At 35.0% G+C, this 21217-nt stretch overlaps 2 protein-coding genes across 7 annotated transcripts in view; one reads left to right on the forward strand and one right to left on the reverse strand.

Annotated features, from left to right (window-relative positions):
* The window catches only part of spg (dedicator of cytokinesis spg), a 169757-nt gene that overhangs the window by 55998 nt on the left and 92542 nt on the right, over positions 1-21217 (forward strand). The gene's annotated exons all lie outside the window — the stretch shown is intronic.
* Inx3 (innexin 3) overlaps positions 1-21217 on the reverse strand; it is a 58768-nt gene that overhangs the window by 4151 nt on the left and 33400 nt on the right. Inside the window, exons 2-5 of the mRNA XM_033479577.2 lie at positions 13677-13862; positions 6079-6284; positions 3224-3442; positions 91-486 (exon numbers count right to left, since the gene is read on the reverse strand). Of these exons, the coding sequence (XP_033335468.2) occupies positions 91-486; positions 3224-3442; positions 6079-6284; positions 13677-13839 (984 nt within the window). The 5' untranslated portion in view covers positions 13840-13862. The remainder of the gene's footprint in view (positions 1-90; positions 487-3223; positions 3443-6078; positions 6285-13676; positions 13863-21217) is intronic.

Raw genomic sequence — 21217 nt, forward strand, 5'->3', positions numbered from 1 at the left:
CTTTAAAAATCAGGATGCTGCAGGTTTGTCCGAACGGCAGGACAAATCAGCGTGAACTTAGTTTCCCCGGCTGTCGTCACGGCAACCCACCTGTGTTTTCCTAATGAGCATGCTGACAGCGGCAGGCGTGACGAACTTGAAGCGTTTCTTCAGAATGGTCTCCCGAGTGCTGGGCAACAGCACCACCGCCATGCTGTAAAGGAGCGCGATCCCGGAGAGCGCCGCCAGAATAATGAACCAAAACCACAGGAAAATGTAGATCTTCTCGTTGAGAATGTTCAGGGCGAGGACACAAAGGGCGTCTAGCTTCTGGATGGTCCCGGAGGCACCGAATTTGTGGAAGGTGCATTTAGTCACGCGGGGGAACACCTCCACCATAGGGTCGCTGCGATCTTCTTGGTTCATGTTGCTGAATTCCAGCACGTTGGTGCCGTATGACAGAAAGGCGCCGCCCAGGAACGTGTCCACGAAGAATATATTGCCGACCTGAAATAGATTCGTGATTAGAACTGTACGAAAAAGTCGAGAGGAGGCCGTGAGACCTTCAGTAATACGGTGGTAGTTCCGATGACGTGAATATACGTCATTGATATTTCTTCCGTATCTCAAAATAATGTCATGATTAGACTGCGAATTTTATATATTTATGACAAACTCGTTCAGATTATTAATAGATTGTGGATCTTTATGCGAAATAAAAGTGTTCATCATCTTTTATATGTGAAACAGAAATTATATAAAATTATATTTGTTATATTATATATATATTTATATATTATTAGATTTGTTGTTTATTATTTGTTTGTCCATTTTTGCTAAAAATGCATAAAATCCGCAGTCTAACTATTAAGCAACGAAATAGTAAATATCTTTCTGGCTCCTGTATCTTGCAGTTAGAGCACATAATTTCTGTTCTGCAGAAAAATCCACGGCAGTTTAGCCATGGCGAACGTTTTACAGATTCAGGAAATTTTACATGTTTCTGAGTTTTCCTTCCATTTCATAATTGAAATGACCGACATCGATGTGTTAGCAAGTAAACCACCGAGGATCTTTCTTATGTCAAGAGACTCATTAGAGGTTTCAACCAAACGTGTCACTATCGTTAAGTAGTTTTACATATACACTGCGATACACGAAATCCTAAATAGAATTCAGGGACAGCTCTTGAAAACAATGTTAGAATTTAGAAAAATTAGAATCTAACAAAAACTTGTTTTTTGTATCAAAAAAAAATTATTAGAGCTTTTACATGAGGTAACGTTAGAAACTACAATTACATAAATGCAAATCTTAACCCATTCACGCAGAATAAAGTGTGCTTGAAGCATTGCAGCGCCATTGAATTATTAAACAATATTACGTTCTATTCTTCGCTTTGTCGATTAATGTCTCTCAGTCATCTTTTAAATCTGTCTTGTGGATTATACAGGGTGTCCCAGGTTTTAATGTTCAAACTTTGTCAGTGTATTCTATGGCACAAAGTAAGAAAAAAATGTTATGTAAACATAGGTCATATAGAGCTTTATTAAGAAGTTATAACAAAAATTCAGGATAGGAATAGTAATCAACTTGCTGTTACTGCGAGCATTGGTTTGAATAGATCAGCACATGCCGTGTGTTTATGTAAGCTGTGTTTATCAATACATTTCGAAATGTATTAATAACCGTTGTTGACAATACATGATTGCCATCGATCGAAGATTATTTTTTATTTTTTTTTTAGTTGATTACTATTCCTATTCTGAATTTTTGTTATAACTTCTTAATAAAGCTCTGTATGACCTATGTTTACATAACATTTTTTTCTTACTTTGTGCCATAGAATACACTGACAAAGTTTGAACATTAAAACCTGGGACACCCTGTATTTACCATATTAACCCTTCGCACTCAAAGCTATTTTAAATCCAAGATAGTTCTTCTGATCTATACTATTTCATTTTATATGAATTAGTGCAGTTTGCGCATATACAATCAAGTCTTGTAACTCGTATAACAGTTACCCTTTTAACGGTCTCTTAATCTCTCAGGTAATTTTACATTTTAAAACAAAAAAATATCTGTCCCACGATCTAGATTAAAATACTTGTGTAACATATTCATAAATTTCGCACACTTTAGAATAATTCTAGAACAACTTGCCGAAAGAAAAGAAAGTGTGATTGATAAAAACGCGTACAAAATTGATCCCAAAAATAGATCGACGCAGCTAAGTGGTTAAACATAAGCAAACATGATAATGTAAACATTATTTTATACCATAACAATTGTTAGTGGTGCTTCAGAGATATCATTCTCGAGTGCAAAGAGTTAATAGAACATTATTAAATTAATTTCGTCCATAAGTTATACAGTTACAGTTGCATAAGCAAACATGATAATGTAAACATTATTTTATACCATAACAATTTTTAATGGTGCTTCAGAGATCTCACTCTCGAGCGCAAAGAGTTAATAGAACATTATTAAATTAATTTCGTCCATAAGTTATACAGTTACAGTTGCATAAGCAAACATGATAATGTAAACATTATTTTATACCATAACAATTTTTAATGGTGCTTCAGAGATATCATTCTCGAGTGCAAAGAGTTAATAGAACATTATTAAATTAATTTCGTCCATAAGTTATACAGTTACAGTTACATAAGTTACAGTTGCATAAGCAAACATGATAATGTAAACATTATTTTATACCATAACAATTTTTAATGGTGCTTCAGAGATCTCACTCTCGAGCGCAAAGAGTTAACAGAACATTATTAAATTAATTTCGTCCATAAGTTATACGAAACGACTGCAGCGAATTGAGCAAACACACAAAATCCTGAATAGAATTCGGGGAGAAGCTTGAAACGAACATTGAGATTCTTTAAAAATCGACTGAAAAAGCGTTCATTCTTCATTGCAACCGCGCCTGGCTCGCGTGGATAGCACAAACAGCATAAAACGCAGAAAGTCCGCGCCTCCGGGCTGTCACGCCGTCGCGGTTTCCTCTGCTCGCAAAGCCTGTTAGCGGGAAATCATGTTTCGCCCGTTACACGCGGGGCGCCTCTGTTAATATTTTCCGTGGAAAGTTAGCGTGAAAAGCCGACCGGCGGCGGCCCCTCGCGCAGAGCCCGCGTGATAGATGCGGCGGGGCGGGCCTTTCAGGATTCCACGGAAGCCGTTGAAACGGGGACGGAGAGCTTTTATCCGCGGTGAAAAACGGCGGACGTACCACGTTAACGAAGTTGAGCGCCTCGCAGAAGAAGTAGCCCGCCGCGTAGGTGTTGTGGTGGTGCATCGTGTCGGCGATGTACTTGACCAGCCGCTGCGACTTCACCTTTCGCTCCATCTTGTTATCGACCATAGCTCCCCTCATGCCCTCGGATATCATCCGGACCTTGCCCTCTTCCCATTGCTTCCATATCCAGTGCGGAACGTAGAACATAATGCCCTGGAACAGGGAGACATCGTTGTACAATCGACGAACTACGTGCTCGTTCGTTCACCGTTTAACAGTCGCCGGTCGAAGCAACATTAGAAAAATGTTACAATGTCAGGTGATATAAGATAAACAGATTTAGGCCAAACCAGTAAAGTAAATATTTGCCTATATTATATAATATAATAATATAGGCAAATATTTACTTAATGATAATATTAATAGTTATTATATAATAATTAAGTAATATATCTTATATATATTTACCTATATTATATATATAATATATATATAATATATATAAGGTATAAGATATGATATAAGATAAACAGATTTAAGCCAAACCAGTAAAGTAAATATTTGCCTATATTATATAATATAATAATATAGGCAAATATATATTATATTATATAATATAAAAATAATAATAATATAAATCAGTAAAGTAAATATTTGCCTATATTATATAATATAATAATATAGGCAAATATTTACTTAATGATAATATTAATAGTTATTATATAATAATTAAGTAAATATTTACCTATATTATATATATAATATATATATATAATATATATAAGGTATAAGATATGATATAAGATAAACAGATTTAAGCCAAACCAGTAAAGTAAATATTTGCCTATATTATATAATATAATAATATAGGTTTGGCCTAAATCTGTTTATCTTATATCATATCTTATATCTTATATATATATATCATATATATAATATAATATAATATAGGCAAATATTTACTTTACTGGTTTGGCCTAAATCTGTTTATCTTATATCATATCTTATGTCTTATATATACCATATATATAATATAATATAAAATAGGCAAATATTTACTTTACTGGTTTGGCCTAAATCTGTTTATCTTTTTGCGGGTTTTTCGTAAAAGGTTATATTTTAACCTTAAGAAGAAATACACGTGAGGAGAAGATAAAAGTTTTTGTTACTTTTTTGACAAAAAAAGAAAAGGAAAATTTAAAGTGTAAATTTATAAAAAAATTTAAACTGTAGAATACGTGTACCGATTCCGATGATTAATTTGTAGTATACTATAGGGGACAAGATTTTGAACAATTTTTATCTCAACGATAGTTGCCGTTCGTTCTTGGTTAGGTTTGGGTTAGCTCTTTACCATGTTCAGCAACATATTTTAATATGAGGGGGGGGGGGGGGGGGGGGAGTTCATCGACAAATTCACCAGTTTTTTTGCAAATATCTTGAAAATTAAGGCCGAACGGCAATTATTGATCAGAACAAATTTGTTGAAAGTCTCGTTCTCTACAAGATATTACAAAATCGTTGGAATCAGTTTACTCGTTTTAACGATAAAATAAAGGGGTAGTTTTAAAACATCACAGAAAAAAATAGACTTAGGTATTAGTTATTTAAATTGTATATCCGATAATAACGAAGAAATATTATTATGATAAAAATACTTCTTGTTAGAAGTCAAAGTTGGGCCAGAAGTAATCTAATTAATGATTAACGATTATAATTCGTTAGTTATTATATATTAATTATTATAGCTATAATCCTACAAACTTGTTATAGTAACTAAATATAATAACTAGTTAATAAATAATAACAGTAAAATTAGTTGTAATATATAACAAGTTGGTTATCATTGGACCACGGATCTCTGTGGTTTTATGGCGTATGCAAATCATTAAAAAAAAATACAACAAGATTGTTGATTCTAGATAAATTAATAAAAAATCATCTCGACTACTAGACAGTAAACAAAAATAATTCGTCTTCACAGTGCACAGTGTCTGCTAAATAAAAATGTCTATAGAAGTAAATGGAACATTAGAATATTTCTTGGTTATAAAATGAAAATAATTAGACCAATATAGATAAATTACAGTGATGTGATTATTTATATTTTTTTAATGATATTGAAACAAAATATATATTAGAAATAATAGAAAATAGAAATATGCGAATATAAATATTTAGTTTTTTGTCAATAAAAATATAAAAGTTACATCGAGTTTATAACCATTCACAGCTCTGTAGGTGGTCTCTAGTTGACCTGTATATTGAACAAAAACAACAAAATATCATATTTGTATATTTTTATACTAGATATGATAAAAAATAGAAATTTCTATACATATTTATAGATTAGAAATAATAGAAAAATATATTTGTATATTTTTATATTAGATATAATAGCAAATAGAAATTTGTATATCTCTATATTAGAAATAATAGCAAATAGAAATTTGTATATCTCTATATTAGAAATAATAGAAAATAGAAATTTGTATATCTCTATATTGGAGATAATAGAAAATAGAAATTTGTATATCTCTATATTGGAGATAATAGAATATACAAATTTTCTATATTTCTATATTCTAAACAATAGAAAATATAAATATGCAAATATGATGTTTCGGTGTAAATGCAAAAGTTACTGTGAGTCTATAATTATGCAACCCCACTCTAGTACCAAATGCAGCCGTACAATAAAAACACTTCACGCGCTGTGCCCAGAAAATCAAAATGCCTTTTGGAAGCGTAACAATACTTGCAGTTAAAACCGAATAAATTTGAAAGTGCTCGAATAGAGCGACAGATGAAATAGATTAAAGAAATACATGGAACGGAGAGATTTCTACCTGGAAGAACAGCATGAACGGTACCCACTGATAGTAGGAGTGGTACTTCTTCTCTCCGACGTCGGGTCCGAGGCCGGGATGGGCCACGTGGGTACCGACGGGCTTCGCTTGGTTCTCGGGCAGCGAGAACGTGTACGTGATCCAGCAGTACGTGTTTATCACGTTCTCCGGCACCCCTACGTCGCTCAGACAGTTTATCGGATCGCCTGTAACCAACGGCCAGGAGTGAGACCGAGAGATTATACTACTCTGCGAGCCGTAGCCACCACCGTACACCGCGCGGTTGGAACGAATTCTCGAGTGTCATCCAGACGTTTTCACCTTAAACGAACGCGGACGAGTGGAATTTAGCGGATGAACAACTCCGGCTGAACGTACGGGGTCGTCGAATGTTATCGCGGAACTTTGCACTCGCCGGTTCTTCTCGGAGAGCGAGCGAGCGAGAGAGAGAGAGAGAGAGAGAGAGAGAGAGAGAGAGAGAGAGACAGAGAGAAAGAGACACAGAGAGAAAGAGAGAGAGAGAGACAGAGAGAAAGAGAGAGACAGAGAGAGAAAGAGCGAGAGAGAGAGAGACAGAGAGAGAGAGAGAGACAGAGAGAAAGAGAGAGGAAGAGAGACAGAGAGAAAAAGAGAGACACAGAGAGAAAGAGAGAGAGGGACACACACACACACAGAAAGAGGGAGAGAGAGAGAGAGAGAGAGAGAGAGAGAGAGAGAGAGAGAGAGAGACACACACAGAGAGAAAGAGAGAGGAAGAGAGACAGAGAGAAAAAGAGAGACACAGAGAGAAAGAGAGAGAGGGACACACACACACACAGAAAGAGGGAGAGAGAGAGAGAGAGAGAGAGAGAGAGAGAGAGAGAGAGAAGGAACAGTTAACTGATTCTAAGTCATCGCGACTCACAGCGGTACAATTTGACCTCGTTAGACAACGGCTTTATCGGATCGATTACGGGCACAATTACGCGACTAATTATGCAACCGATCGGATGAAGGATTACATACTCGCGAAGCTGCGGGACACGTGTCCCGATCTGCGATAAATATTTCACTCTACTGTTCCGAACTTTTTGACTGGAACGCAACGTTTAACGAAATAGAATTTGTGATATAAAAAAATATTATATTATAATATAAATGATATTTATAATATTTAGTTAGATAATGATCTCCGAAGATGTCCCTGGCAACAATCATAGAAAATTACAGTCATTAGTAGATTCTTTGCTAATTAATAATAATAATTATTATTAATAAATATAATAATAATAATAATTATTATTATTATATTTATTATTATCATATAATATTATTATTAAATAACTAATAATAATAATAATAACTAATAATTAATAATAATAACTTTGCTATTTCTTCTCCTTGTTAAAATTATCTCTTCTGTTTATAAAAATTTTATTAAGAGGAGAAATACATTTTAAAATAGCTTCACTTTTTACATAGAAACAATGTTTGCCAAAAGTATATTCCGCGACTCGAAGTTTGAGGCCCAAAATTTTGCGAAAAATGTTTTCATCATTTTCGTGTGTAACTTTCTGTAATTTTGAAATAATCTACGCTACGATTTCGTTAGAATTGTGACAACAGGCACTTCTTAGATAATAACAATGTTTACGAGGATAGTTTTTGATGACTTTCAGTTGAAAGAGAAAATTTTGTGAGAAATGGTTTACCATTGCGACGTCACTCTCTGCCGTTCAAATTGTAATTTGCGAAGGCATATCTTATAATTGGTAGAACGATTGGCTATTATACGAGATAATACACGAACGTAACTTGTTGTTTCTATGTTTTGTTCATAAAACACGATTAATATATTATAAAGCTATTGAATGCTTTTTTCATCTTTTTGTATTTAGGTCAGGTCTGGATTAAGTCATCAATTTCAGTGAAATGGGAGCACAGAATTTTTCCAAATTACAAGGAGTGACCTTAAAATAGTAAAAACATTCTTCGCACAATTTTAGGCCTTAAACTTCGTGTCGCGAAAAATCCTTCTGGCAAACATTGTTTTTATGAAAAATGAAAGTTTCGAAAGTGTCGCTGAATTGTTCTATTTTACATAAAAACCCACAGTCTAATCATCGTATGCAGCACTACTACTCTATCAGCAATAGACAAATACTACTATAGAAGTATTGCTAGATTTTTACAGGATTATAAAGTGGTTGTATCAAGAAATGTATAGTATACTTAAAATCTCTTTGCTACCTTCGCTATGACTTTCATATGATATTGAATAAGAAAAATTATTATAACCAGTATCCTCAACAAGAAAATTTAAACAGCTTCCTTAAATTCTTTTCTACCATCAATGCTAAGAGATATTTCAATGGAGCAAGTTATGTTATTCACCCTGTATAATATGAAACTTTGGAGTCTAAGATTTGAGATGCATTCTACATTTTTTCCCTGAAAAATATAATACAATTTTATAATATATATAATAATATAATTTATTTCAGTGAGAATCAATGATAATTTCAGGTAAAGTGCAGCTAGTCATGAACGTCTGTATAATAGAACAGTCACTAGAGTATAGTGGTATATGAAATCCTTACTATTCTGTATAATAAATAGCCATGCATATGGATCACCTGTTAGATTCACCTATCTACATGTGAAAGGTGTTTGACTAGCAACGAACGAGACATCAGAGGTACGGATAATTGGGGTTCTATCTGTACCTTGAGTACATTACATGTAGATTAGCGTGTACATATGTAGAAAATGTGTTCAGCGATAGTCTCGCCGTCGAACCAGTTGATTGACGTTGTTAAAGAAGTCCTACTTAATTACCTGATTAGATAGCAACCCAAGAAGAGTCTAGAGGGCTCAGCTCATATCTCCAATGGATAATGAGTTCCGAGAGGGATCTACTTATGGCTTATCTGACATAACTAATTGTTTTATATCAAGCAGTCTAGATAATTGTTGAAAAATGACCTCTGTGAAGTCGCTGTTAGGTTCAAATTATCCAGTCAATATAACTGAAATCTGAATAACTCAAGCTCACCCAACATAACAAAGCTCTAGCTGAACATGTACTTAAATAGCAATCTGAGAAGTTCTAAAATGATTTACTTGACTTAAAAATAGAAAGAGACTAGTAATTGCAAATGCACTATGACAAATCTGCTAATACAATTGGAAGTGAAATAATTCAATTCACACAACTTAACAAAACTCTACCCGAACAATTACTTAAACAGCAATCTGATAAGTTCTAAAATGATTATCCTGTTCTTTCAATAGAAAAAAGACACTTTTAAAAGTTCTGTGGTGGTGAGGATCAAAATAAGTCAATAAATATAATTACAAACCCAATAATTAAAGTCACGAAACACTAGTTGAACTAGTACTTAAATAGCACAACTACTTTAAAAGATAGAGAAGTCAATTACTATACCATGTTAGCAGCCCTCAGCTTTTTTTCTGCTAAACACAACTTTGGTCAATTGAAATGACATTTCTTAAGGACTTAAAGGTATATAAATCTCAAAATTTCTATTGTCGATATCAATTTTTTCATGAGAGAATTTTTACAGTTAGTGCTCCCTTCCTGAATTCCGTGCTGTCTCCCTGAATACTGTGCTCCACCCCTGAACACTGTGCCTCAAGAACTGTGCACAATAAAAATTTCATACTTAACTTTCATATTCTATAAAAGGAATTGATATAAATAATTAGTCATTTAAAAGCTCACATTAGAGATGACTGCTTTAACAAAATCTCATATTTACATTTCTCCTTTAAAAATATGACACAGATGATTCGAGGTTATGTAAGCCTATCCCGTGGCAAGCAGGATAGTAACTAACGTATCGAGTGGAAAATAGTTCATGTTACTTTGCACACAGTAAATAAACTACTAAAATTGAAATTATAAAAACAAAAATTCAACTAAACAATCACTGTTTTGTTTTACCGGAATCTTAGTACGTTTTAACCATACAATTAACATCGTGATATCTTATTTAGAACGATTTATTTTACTGAATATGAAATAAGAAATTGAAATAATTTTTTTCGTATTTTAACAAACATCCGCCTTTTTATATGTGTAATTTTGACAAATTAATAATTATATGAATTTAAATTTTAAAAATTGATATGTCTTATAGGATAATTATAAAGTTATTTCTGTTTGAAAATAATCAAAAGCCACGGTAATTGGCTACTCCACACTCCATCTATCCTAAGATCAAATAAGTATAATATATAATAAGATCAAATATATATAATATATAATATAATATAATATATATAATATAATATATATATAATATATAATATAATATAATATAATATAATATAATATAATATATATATATAAACTGCAAGCCCACAAAACTCTAGTTGAACAACTACTTAAACAGCAACCTAATAATTTCTAAAATAATCGCCCTGTTCTTCCAATAGAAAACAACCACCGTGAAATCTCTGCTAGAACAAGTCCTCTAAACTACATCTCGAGATTCAAAGAACTTGTTTCTCGAGTTTCTGCCACCTCCACCGCGAAACTTCGAACCGGCAACATCCAACGACTCTTTGCCATTTGCAAACTCATTCCGCAGCTGCGAAAGAGCTGGCAGTTAATAATTATCGCGATGTTTACTCAATCACATCCAGCGAAGACAGATGTAGGAAGTTAATGTTGGACCCCGGAGACGAATCCAGCACGTGTCCTCGAAACGGGACACCGGTGTGTTCGCTTATAATAGCAACCGTCCGCGCCTTGCGTTGCATTTTATGCAATCGCCGATGATCTTCGACCCAGATGCCGGCCTAAGAGGATCGTCTTCCCAGAGTTAATTCGTAGCAGCGTAGGGTAATTGCAAGCTGGACAAGAATAAACAATTATTATCTAGGCGAGCTGATTCGCTCGAGGACGAGCCGGGACGATCGGTATGCAGACCGTACTCGATGCCGGCATTGCGTAATCCGTCGTGCACGCCGTGGATAAAAATACTTGTGCACCCTATGCGTGGGCTGCATCGCGGATAATGAAGGCTTTATGGTCGCGCGGCAAGGTGCAACGAACTCGGGAAATTTTGTTTGCCAAACAAACTTCTGACAAGCCTGAAACTTCCGCAGACTACTTTCGCAATGGTTTTCCTCCTTGCTTTCGAGCTCCTTGAAATTAGAGAAGTTGGACGTCGTGATTGCAATTCTGATTAATACAGGGTGCTTCTTCGCTTAGAATCGGCCATCTTAATATCTCCTCCAATAGTTATATTACAACAAATTTTTTGCACAGAATTTGACTGGTATCAAGAGACGAATGCGATTCAAAAACTGGTTTTCTTCAACATCGTTCTTTTTTCAGAATTTTCAAGGTCGTCGACAGTGATTTACGCATACGTTAAGATACATTCAGAGACGTATATAATGGTCTTCACCTTGAAATGGCCTTCGACACCAAACACGAACTGTTAAACTTTTTGTTAAATTTGGTTTGAAATAACCGAAGTTTATATTTTAATGCCTGAATGTATTTTAACGGCAGATACACGAAGCGATCGATGACTTTGAAAATTCTAAAAAAAAGAAAATGATTTTGAAAGAAAATTAGTTTCTGCATCGTATTCATCTCTTGATACTAGTCAAATTCCATATGAGAACATTTTTTGTAACTTCACTATTGGGAGAGATATTGAAGTGACCTGTTTTAAGCGAAACACCCTGTACACAAGGGTGCGCATCTCCGTAGTTAGCTACTTCGGTATAAATTATCTTCGAAAGTTGACTGTTCTTAGGGCAAAACGATCAACCAATTTTGGTAGTACACTAATCAGAGGACGCTATACGCTGCAGTGTAAAATGTCCCATTGTCTGCGAGCGTGTCCCCTTGTCAACACCTTATACGCGATCCCGAAATCGATACGCGACGGCTTAATGTTCCATTCGCGGTACAATCGGAACACGAGGCGCGATGGATCGCCGGCAACAAACACGATTTTGATTTTAGCTTGTTGAAGAATTCCTCGGTATTGCTGATTGGTCAACAATACATAACAATAAATACGCGAAACTGCTGTGGCAAGAAGTATTCTAAGTTGACGGTGAGAAGATTCGAAAGTCGAAACAAGAACAATTTGTCTAGAAGTTCAAGAGACTATTCTAATATATAACCAATTTTTGTTTAACAGAAAGTTAAGATTCCACTCTTTAAAATGCGACCAAAGTTAATACCGCAACCCGGAGCATTTATAATTGAAAAATGAAACGGATAACCTGGTATTTGATAACTCAAAATTTCTTCAGATATAGTGATTAATACTTTTGTCTTATAAATTTAAAGACATGTCAGTATTGCATTTTCCTAATAATAATATTATCCTTAATACTATTTGGTATAAAATATTAGAATATTTGAATGAATGAATTAGAAATGTAACAAAGCGTTGTTGAGATCGATGCAGCTCATTATTTACTAAATACAGGTTAAATACGCGTCAGTGGATAGCTGAAATTCTCTTGATTAAAATGAAACACGATGAAAATCTATGTTTACTGATGATGGTATTATTACACATTTTATTTTCAGTAATTTTTGTCTCACTCCTATAATTGTAAGACCAATGGATAGCTGAGATTCTTCTGATTGAAATGAACCCAAACACGATAGACATTGAACTACGTTTATTATAAGGGGTGGGTCGCAAATAACTTTTATACTATGCTTTTTATGAAAATTTTTCAAGTACATGGTTTCAGAAGTGAGTAAAGGTTCTTCTACGTAAAGAGATTTTCAAGTTTTCGTGATCATAACCAATTGCAAGTAATTTGAGGTGTGCGATTTACGTGATTCACCCTGTACAAGAATGAGCTATTCAATGAACGGAGTCAGATTTTCATCGTGTTTGGAATTATTTTAGTCGGAAGAACCTCAGCTGTTCAGCGGTGTTACAATTATAGGAGTAAGACAAGAATTTTCTATAAGCACAGATTTCTATTGTACAATAGTTGCTTTTGTTGGATTTTGTGAGGCTTTTGTGGGTCTCCTAAAAGTGCTTCTTGCGAGGTTTCTACTTAGAAGAGTTGTTCATGAGATTTTTCAAGGCGTTCCTGTGAAAGGTCCTGTGAACGTCCTATGGGATTTTTAAAAATGTTATCTCACAATATCTGTGGGATCTTTACGAATGAAATCGGCAATTACTTAGTTGCCAACCCTATAAAATCCCAAGCGAGGATCACGAGTCTACACACATATATTCTTCTCTAAAATCTTGACCAATCTCGACATAACCATCTACCTAAAAATCCCAGAACATTAACAAATTACGACCTAAACGACGTAGATAAGTTGCAAGAAAAACGCTTTCCTACGTCCGTAGTCGAAAGACCCGAAACTACGACGTCTTCCTAAGTAGACCATCCCGCGGTTCGAGTCACCCTCGACCGAATGAAAGCGGCTTTATCGACGGCAGTTGGCGCAAATCCGTGGCAATAAACTTCGCGGTTCGTTCCTGGATGCGCCTGAAAGCCCTCCTAGTGGCCCAACAACCATCGATCGAAGTTCGCCGGAGTTGTTCCCGCCGGGTTCTACGAAAGTTCGATGTAACGGGTGTGCTTACCTATCAGGTTATTGGCGGTCACGATGATGCAACAGGCGAACAGAATCGCGGACGTGATTCTGTAATGGGCCCTGAACACCATGTTATCGATTATCGCCTTGTCCACGAGGTACCGTACCTTGACGAACCCGGCCACAGCCGAGACCAAGCCAAACACCGCCATAGTGTTCCTCGGTTACGCCGCCTCTGCAAACAAACCAAAAACGATCAGCTGTACGTCGACAATACACGTAATCGTAGTACGGCGTGTCGTCTATCCGAGGAGATAGGCGCAATTAGGGTAATTAGCTCGACGAACGACCGTCTCGATGAGGAAGCTCGAGAGCTTCCTCGAAAGCTTGTTCGATACTCCGGCGTCGTGAAATCTAGTGATGTGACTGTCGACGATGTTATCGATAAATGTCAATTGTATCGAAACATTATCGATATTCTGATGTATCCTTTTATTTATTTATTTATTCGTTTATCTATGTATTTAACGGACAAAGTGCTTTTATACTGGGCGAATGAGGAATTTTATGTTACGACGTAAAAATTAATTATAAGATGTATAACATTTTAATGATTAATTTTTATGATCAATATTATCGATAATATATCGATAGAATTCAAATGTATCCACGATATTTACGATAAGTATCGATAATATCGATATTTCGATATATCGATAATATCGAAACAATATCGATATTTCGATATATCGATAATATCGAAACAATATCGATATTTCGATATATCGATAATATCGAAACAATATCGATATTTCGATATATCGATAATATCGAAACAATATCGATATTTCGATATATCGATAATATCGAAACAATATCGATATTTCGATATATCGATAATATCGAAACATTATCCAATATAATAATAATATTTATTGATACATGTAAACTGGGAAATTCCCTCTGTTACGAAAAGTTTAAGAAGATTTGCAAACAATAGAAAGAAAGAAAACCGTGAACTGTAGTGTCAAAGAAATGGAAATCAAATTATCAATAATGATAATAGCAATGAATGTGAATTACATGGCAATAAAAGAGAAAAACGGGAAACTATAATTGATAATAATAAAATAATAATATATATCGATAAATATAAATAACAATATATCGATCACATCGTGAAGATATCGCTAAGACGTTAGGATCGAACGTAATCCCTATCAATTGTAATAAAATCACTTTAAATTTGTTCAGTTTTGCTCGATTTTATTATTAGAAAATTGTGTCACGTGAATTTACATTAGTATATGAAAAAAAATGCATAGGGAACGGTGTTCCTCATCGGACTGATTATTATTCGAAGCATCAACATATATATATTCAACAAGCCTGGCCCCTTTCGATTCGTCTTAACGATATCTTAATGATATTACGAGCTTCTCGCTTATCTTCAGATACCTGGATTCCTAACGCTTCGCTTTATTATGTCATATCATATCCATAACATTCGTTACATAATACATATCATTATATATCATATCCATAACTTTTCGTTCTTTCTTTGTTTACACTTTGATTTCTATTGTATGTTTGTATTGTATAGCGAAGGTTTCATCCGGTTAAAATGATAAACATTATTATCATTATTATTACAATAATAATAACAATAATAATATTTATTTGACCAACGGTAGCAAGTCCCTGTATTACAATAGTATAACATTAGATCGCAGAAGTAGCAAAGAGGTGTAACAAGCGGCAAGAAAAGTCCAGTACATATTAGGTCTACCGGAAAGTTCTGTCCGATAGTGTCACTTCAAGTTTCAATCCATATGCACATGTTGATTCGAGACATATATGACTATCTCTCTTTATCATTGCATTCACACACATGTACTCTCCTAAATAAACTGAAACAAAGATGTCTCATGTCATTATTAAGCGAGACGCGATCGTGAAAACATGGCTACCGATGATAATGCCAGATCACATGCTGCTTTGGCGACTCGTCAGAAAATCGCAGAGCTAGGCTGGGAAATTCTGTCGCATCCAGCATACTCCCCAGACCTAGCACCCTCCGATTATCGCTTGTTTCTCTCTTTGCAAAACTTTTTACAGGAAAAGAAATTCAAAACCGAAGCTGATGTCAACCAAGCACTAGTTGAGTTCATCGCCTCTAAAAATAAATCATTTTTTAAAAATGGCATTCACAAGTTGCCATCGCGCTGGCAAGAAGTCATAAGTAACGATGGAAAGTATATTCTACAATAAATATTATTAAATGTATGAAAATTGTGTTATATTTCAATTCAAAAACGGACAGAACTTTCCGGTAGACCTAATATATATGGCAACACTGGTTGGAAATTAAGAGAAATCGGTATTATCGATATATCGTGAAAATATAATATCAATAATTTCATCTATGTATAGTCGAGATGGTCGCATCTGTAGCGTAATCGCGACCGAAGGGGCTCCTCATCGACGTTCTACATCAGGGGTGTCAAACTCAAAAGCTAACTTGGGCCAAATAAACAATGCTTAACTTTAGGTGGGCCGCAAAAAAAAGAATCAATGTTCATAAAAACAAATATTTTCATTTTGACTAGTACATTGTAATAAACATATATAAAGTTAAATTATTGTTTACGTCCTGATACTTGACATCTCTTCTCTGATACTATCTTTCCTATTTCGGGAGAAATTTGATTGGCCGAGACTACTTTCAAAATTTCGAATTCACATTTCTATTTTATTTTTACTTTGCGTCGGATATATTGACTGGGCCGCAAAACTGTTCATCTCGGGCCGCGAGTTTGACACCCCTGTTCTACATTGTTCTGCATTCTTGCAATAGAGCATAACTTGCACGTGCAGAGTGGAGTCAACGTGCCCCGTTGGTATAGATGTATAGACTGTCTGCGGCTCGCGTGACTCCTAACGACCGTCGGCCACCTCTTGTATCTTGACTTTTACATCGGCCCGATTCGCGATATCGTCGTTGTAATTACCGGTAATGACGCGCTTGACAAATTTTCATCGCGATTGTCGGCGCGGCGCTAACCCGTTGCCGCGTTTGCACGAGAGGTGCAGTGCTTAGTTTGCCTTGGGACACTCCGGTCTTCGGGATCGCTCAGCGATACAATTGTCATGGTGTTGGAAAAACAATTCCACGTATGTGATTTCGTTCCGCGTACTCCAAGCGCCCCCCCCCCCCCGCCGTTTTCTGAGTTCCGACGATGAGTGATAGCGATGCGATATTTTATATCAATGCGTATGAATTGTATCGATATTTCGTATCGATACTTATTAATACATATATGCAACATGCACAGTAATTTGGACGTACGCAGTAATTGGGACCTATGCAGTAATTTGGGACCTATGCAGTAATTGGGACCTATGCAGTAATTTGGGACCTATACAGTAATTGGGACCTATACAGTAATTTGGGACCTATGCAGTAATTTGGGACCTATGCAGTAATTTGGGACCTATACAGTAATTGGGACCTATGCAGTAATTGGGTCATGCACAGAGATTGGGACATCTACCCTAGATCATTACTAGATCTTTCTAGTGATCTACGTAAGGTAGTTATTTCTAAAGTTAGCTTGTCGCACAAATAAATGAGTATAGCTTAAGAGTTACTATGGAAGACACAAGCGGAATCGGCTTGCTTCCATCCACCTGAAACCCGCGCTAAGCGCAAAGTCCAAACATCGTATGTCCGTGAACAAACGTGCTAATTAAATTCGTCAACCAAGTCGTCATCCCACATTCAATTCTCAAGAACAAGGCGCTAACGGAAAGTTCAACGACACGTTAAAAATTCTTTTACGTCGTCGAAGGAAAGGCGGCGTGCCTAAAAACAATAATTCTCAGTTCAACCCTGCTTGGTTTAAACAATTCCAACACCTATTCTCGTCCTTTACGCAAAAGTCTCATATTTTAATTCGATTCTTTTACAACTGATGCAAGATTCAACGAATTTTGAATGAAATGTGTTGTCTTCGTGAACGGTCGCATTTTCGTTCGCATCCAATAATTAATAATAAAAATTAATAATCAATATCCATATATATATATATATATATGTATATATATATATATATATATATATATTAATAAAATTATATATATATATATTAATTATATATATATATATATATATATATATATATATATATATATATATATTAATAAAATAATAATAATGATTAATATCATATAATTTATTATATCAAAATAATCCGTTTTCAGGCATATTACTTATTATATATATAATAAACTCATTATAATATTCAAATTATAATTACGATTTCAATCAAGCGAGCAAATTTCAAATGGAACAGATTTCAAACCGGTGGCCTAGATTAAGGTTAATTACGCTTGGTATACTGTGCCTGTAATGCGTTATGTCGTCGTACCAATTACTGACGACTGTAACGTGGACAAAGTTCCAACAAAAACATGACAATCAGCTTGAATGAATGATAACAACTTATTATTAAAACGTGAAATTGAAAACTGCTCAACTTTTATTTGAATGATTTTTATCGCAAGTACTTTAAAAATCGTAAAAATTATTACGAGGGACTCGTGCAACCGTTTTCTAAATATAAACAAATTTCACGATATTCAAATTATTTCGAAACTTTATACGATAATTTTTCGCGGTGTCTTAGAGTCGCCACTAGACTGCAAAGGGTTAACATTAATTTATAAATATAATTATGCAATGTTTTCCTATTATTGTCTAAAACGATGATCAAAAGTTTAACATTAAAATCTTTTTTTCATTTCGACTGTTTATATATCATTTCACTATTAGGTAAAATGATAAAAATAATAATAATAATAATAATAATAATAATAATAATAACAATAATGAAGTGACAGTTATAGGGACACCGACAGTAATTGGGACACGTAGATTTCTCGTCGAGCGGCGCGGAGGGCCGAGAGATGCGGTCGATCGATAAAACGCGATCAGATCGTCCGAGTTCCGCGCGTTTCCGGCCCTGTGTCCGGTTCGAGGAGGCTCTTCCGCGGAGCACCGGTAGCGGGAGCCGTTCACACGCGGCCGGAAACGACAGATGCACGGAGGAGGAGGATCGATACGGCGGGCCGGTCCGCGTCGTCGACTCTCTTCAGAGCCCGCCCGATTGTTCTCACGGCGAAACAAAAGCGCGCGGCCAAGAACGGCTGCTGCGCGCGCGGGAGCCTCGCTATTTTCGTCTCGCTCCGAAAACACTCGCTCTTTTTGTCGGACCGTTGAAACGCACGACAGAAATCCCATTCACCGACGCGGCGCGACGCCCTGCGACCGACCGTGCCGCAGACGCCTGTGTACAGCAGAGTCGTTTACCTTGCCGTGTGCTACCGACCAAGCGACTACACGAATCAAAGAGAATTTTCATGAATACGCCTTTGACGGGAGAGGCCTCGTTTTCTCATAACGCGGCTCTCTTCGCGGTGATTTACTGGTTTATTAAGTTTTCGTTCTCGCACTGACGATGCTACTTTGTTCCACGGTGGAACATGCATAAGTTGAGTAAATAGTTAAGACTAACAGGTGATACGTTTAAAACGCTTTACAGAAAGTAGTAAGCATTTAGGCAGTGTATAGCAGAATATGATCGCGGCATCTGGTTACAATTTATTATATTTTTTAAAATTATTCTTTAGAATTAATTATTTATGGATTAGTTGATTGCATTATTTTAAGATCATTATTAATAACAATATTATATTGTTATTAATAATATATATATATATATATATATATATATATATATTATATTGTTATTAATATATCAATTACATATAAAACTTTTAGTAGCATATTCATCAGTAGTACATAGGAATATCAATATTTTATAAAATTGGAATTATTGGTTGTTATAATACTATAATTGTCCATGGATTATGTTCATCTGAATTATTTTATTTAGTTGATTTACATCATCAAGAAAGTAATAAACGTTTAATATCAATTAACAAGGGTATGATCAATTATATATCTAAAATAACATTAATATGACTTTTATTTTGTTCATCACATACACCGCATGTTAAATTCAATTGAAGAAATTGTAATATTAATCAGATTAATTAATTGGTTATTATTATTGATTTATGTATTAATATCATTTTGTTTTCTTAATTTTTCTTATTATTTGTATTTATTTATATGTATATATTCAACACGGTGAAAGAAATTATTCTTTAAAAATTAAAGGTGGAAAATTTATTGATCATATTGTTTTATGATCACGTTGAATTCCAATAAATGTTGCACTTATGGTGATCGCATCATACCGCCCCGTCAACCATAAGTTTCTCGGGATTTTGTGATTGTCCGAAACTCACACTTCTTACCAATCAAATGTAGCGTCAACAAAACTAAATAACTGGAAAATGAATCGACCGATTTCTAAAATTTCAACGTTCTATATAATTGTTCTATTATCCGAACATATATATTCTTCTCATTAGCTCGGATAATCGAGTTTCTACTGCATTCTGTGGGATTACGCAATTCCCTAGGTGCAGCCTTAACATGTTAAGCGCCAAGCCTGTTCTGTCATCCTTTCCGTTTATCCTGCGTTATAAGATCCTGTGAAACCTGCGAATACCGTGTTTTAATAATACTCACTAAAATTTTTGTTGGTTACAAGTAATATTTAGGTATATTCTTTTATGGCCGCCAAATTACTTAATTTATTATTTATTACTTATTATAACTATACTTTTTACTATATTATATTATATAAATATATTTTCGTTACTATATTATATTATACTTATTTATTTTTTAAATTGTACATCCTCAGTCATCGGTGACTGATACGGTGCTCAACGTGTCAATATTCTATGCATTCTCTAATAACAATAATAATTCTAATAACATTCTATGCGCAGGTAATTACCATTTTGTTAAGTTTTATGCCTGTAAGTCTCTTAATGATAATTCACTCTTTTACTATATTTTGTACTTAGATCTTCTCGATGGTGGTTTTATTTTATGAAGTTTGTCCACAACAGCCCCTAGATACACCTGGCCCGTGCATAATATCGTATACATTAGAAATTTTCTTGAACAAGCTTGCCTTTGACACGAAATACCCTAATTTCATACTGCGGCGCTCCTGGCATTAATTTATTACTTTAATATATTTAGAACAGTCTCCTTGTACGCGGTGAATAATAGCAGTTTCTAAACATATCGTTTTCTTTTGCAAACAACCTCTGCTAGCTAAATACGTAAAAAAATTATATGCATCCATTTAAAGGAATCTAAGTTGACCTTCGTAACTCGGAAAGGTCGCGCATAGAAAGAAATAATTTACGTGCACCTTGTAGCCGACTTAAAACCGTGTAGATTTCTCCTGTTAAGCTTTTTTGTACTGTCAACCATTTACGAGATATTTGCTTGGACATTTATGTATGGACACCCTAAATACACGGATCGGTAACGGATCCAAGTAATGGCGGGAAAGGCAGCCACCTGCCGGCGAGCGCCGGCGGTAGTCGCCACAGGTCTTATTTCATAGAGTCAGTTTCGAATTTAGAGCAATCCCTAGG

Source organism: Megalopta genalis, chromosome 14, assembly GCF_051020955.1.
Source record: "Megalopta genalis isolate 19385.01 chromosome 14, iyMegGena1_principal, whole genome shotgun sequence".
In the NCBI taxonomy this organism is placed as follows: domain Eukaryota; kingdom Metazoa; phylum Arthropoda; class Insecta; order Hymenoptera; family Halictidae; genus Megalopta; species Megalopta genalis.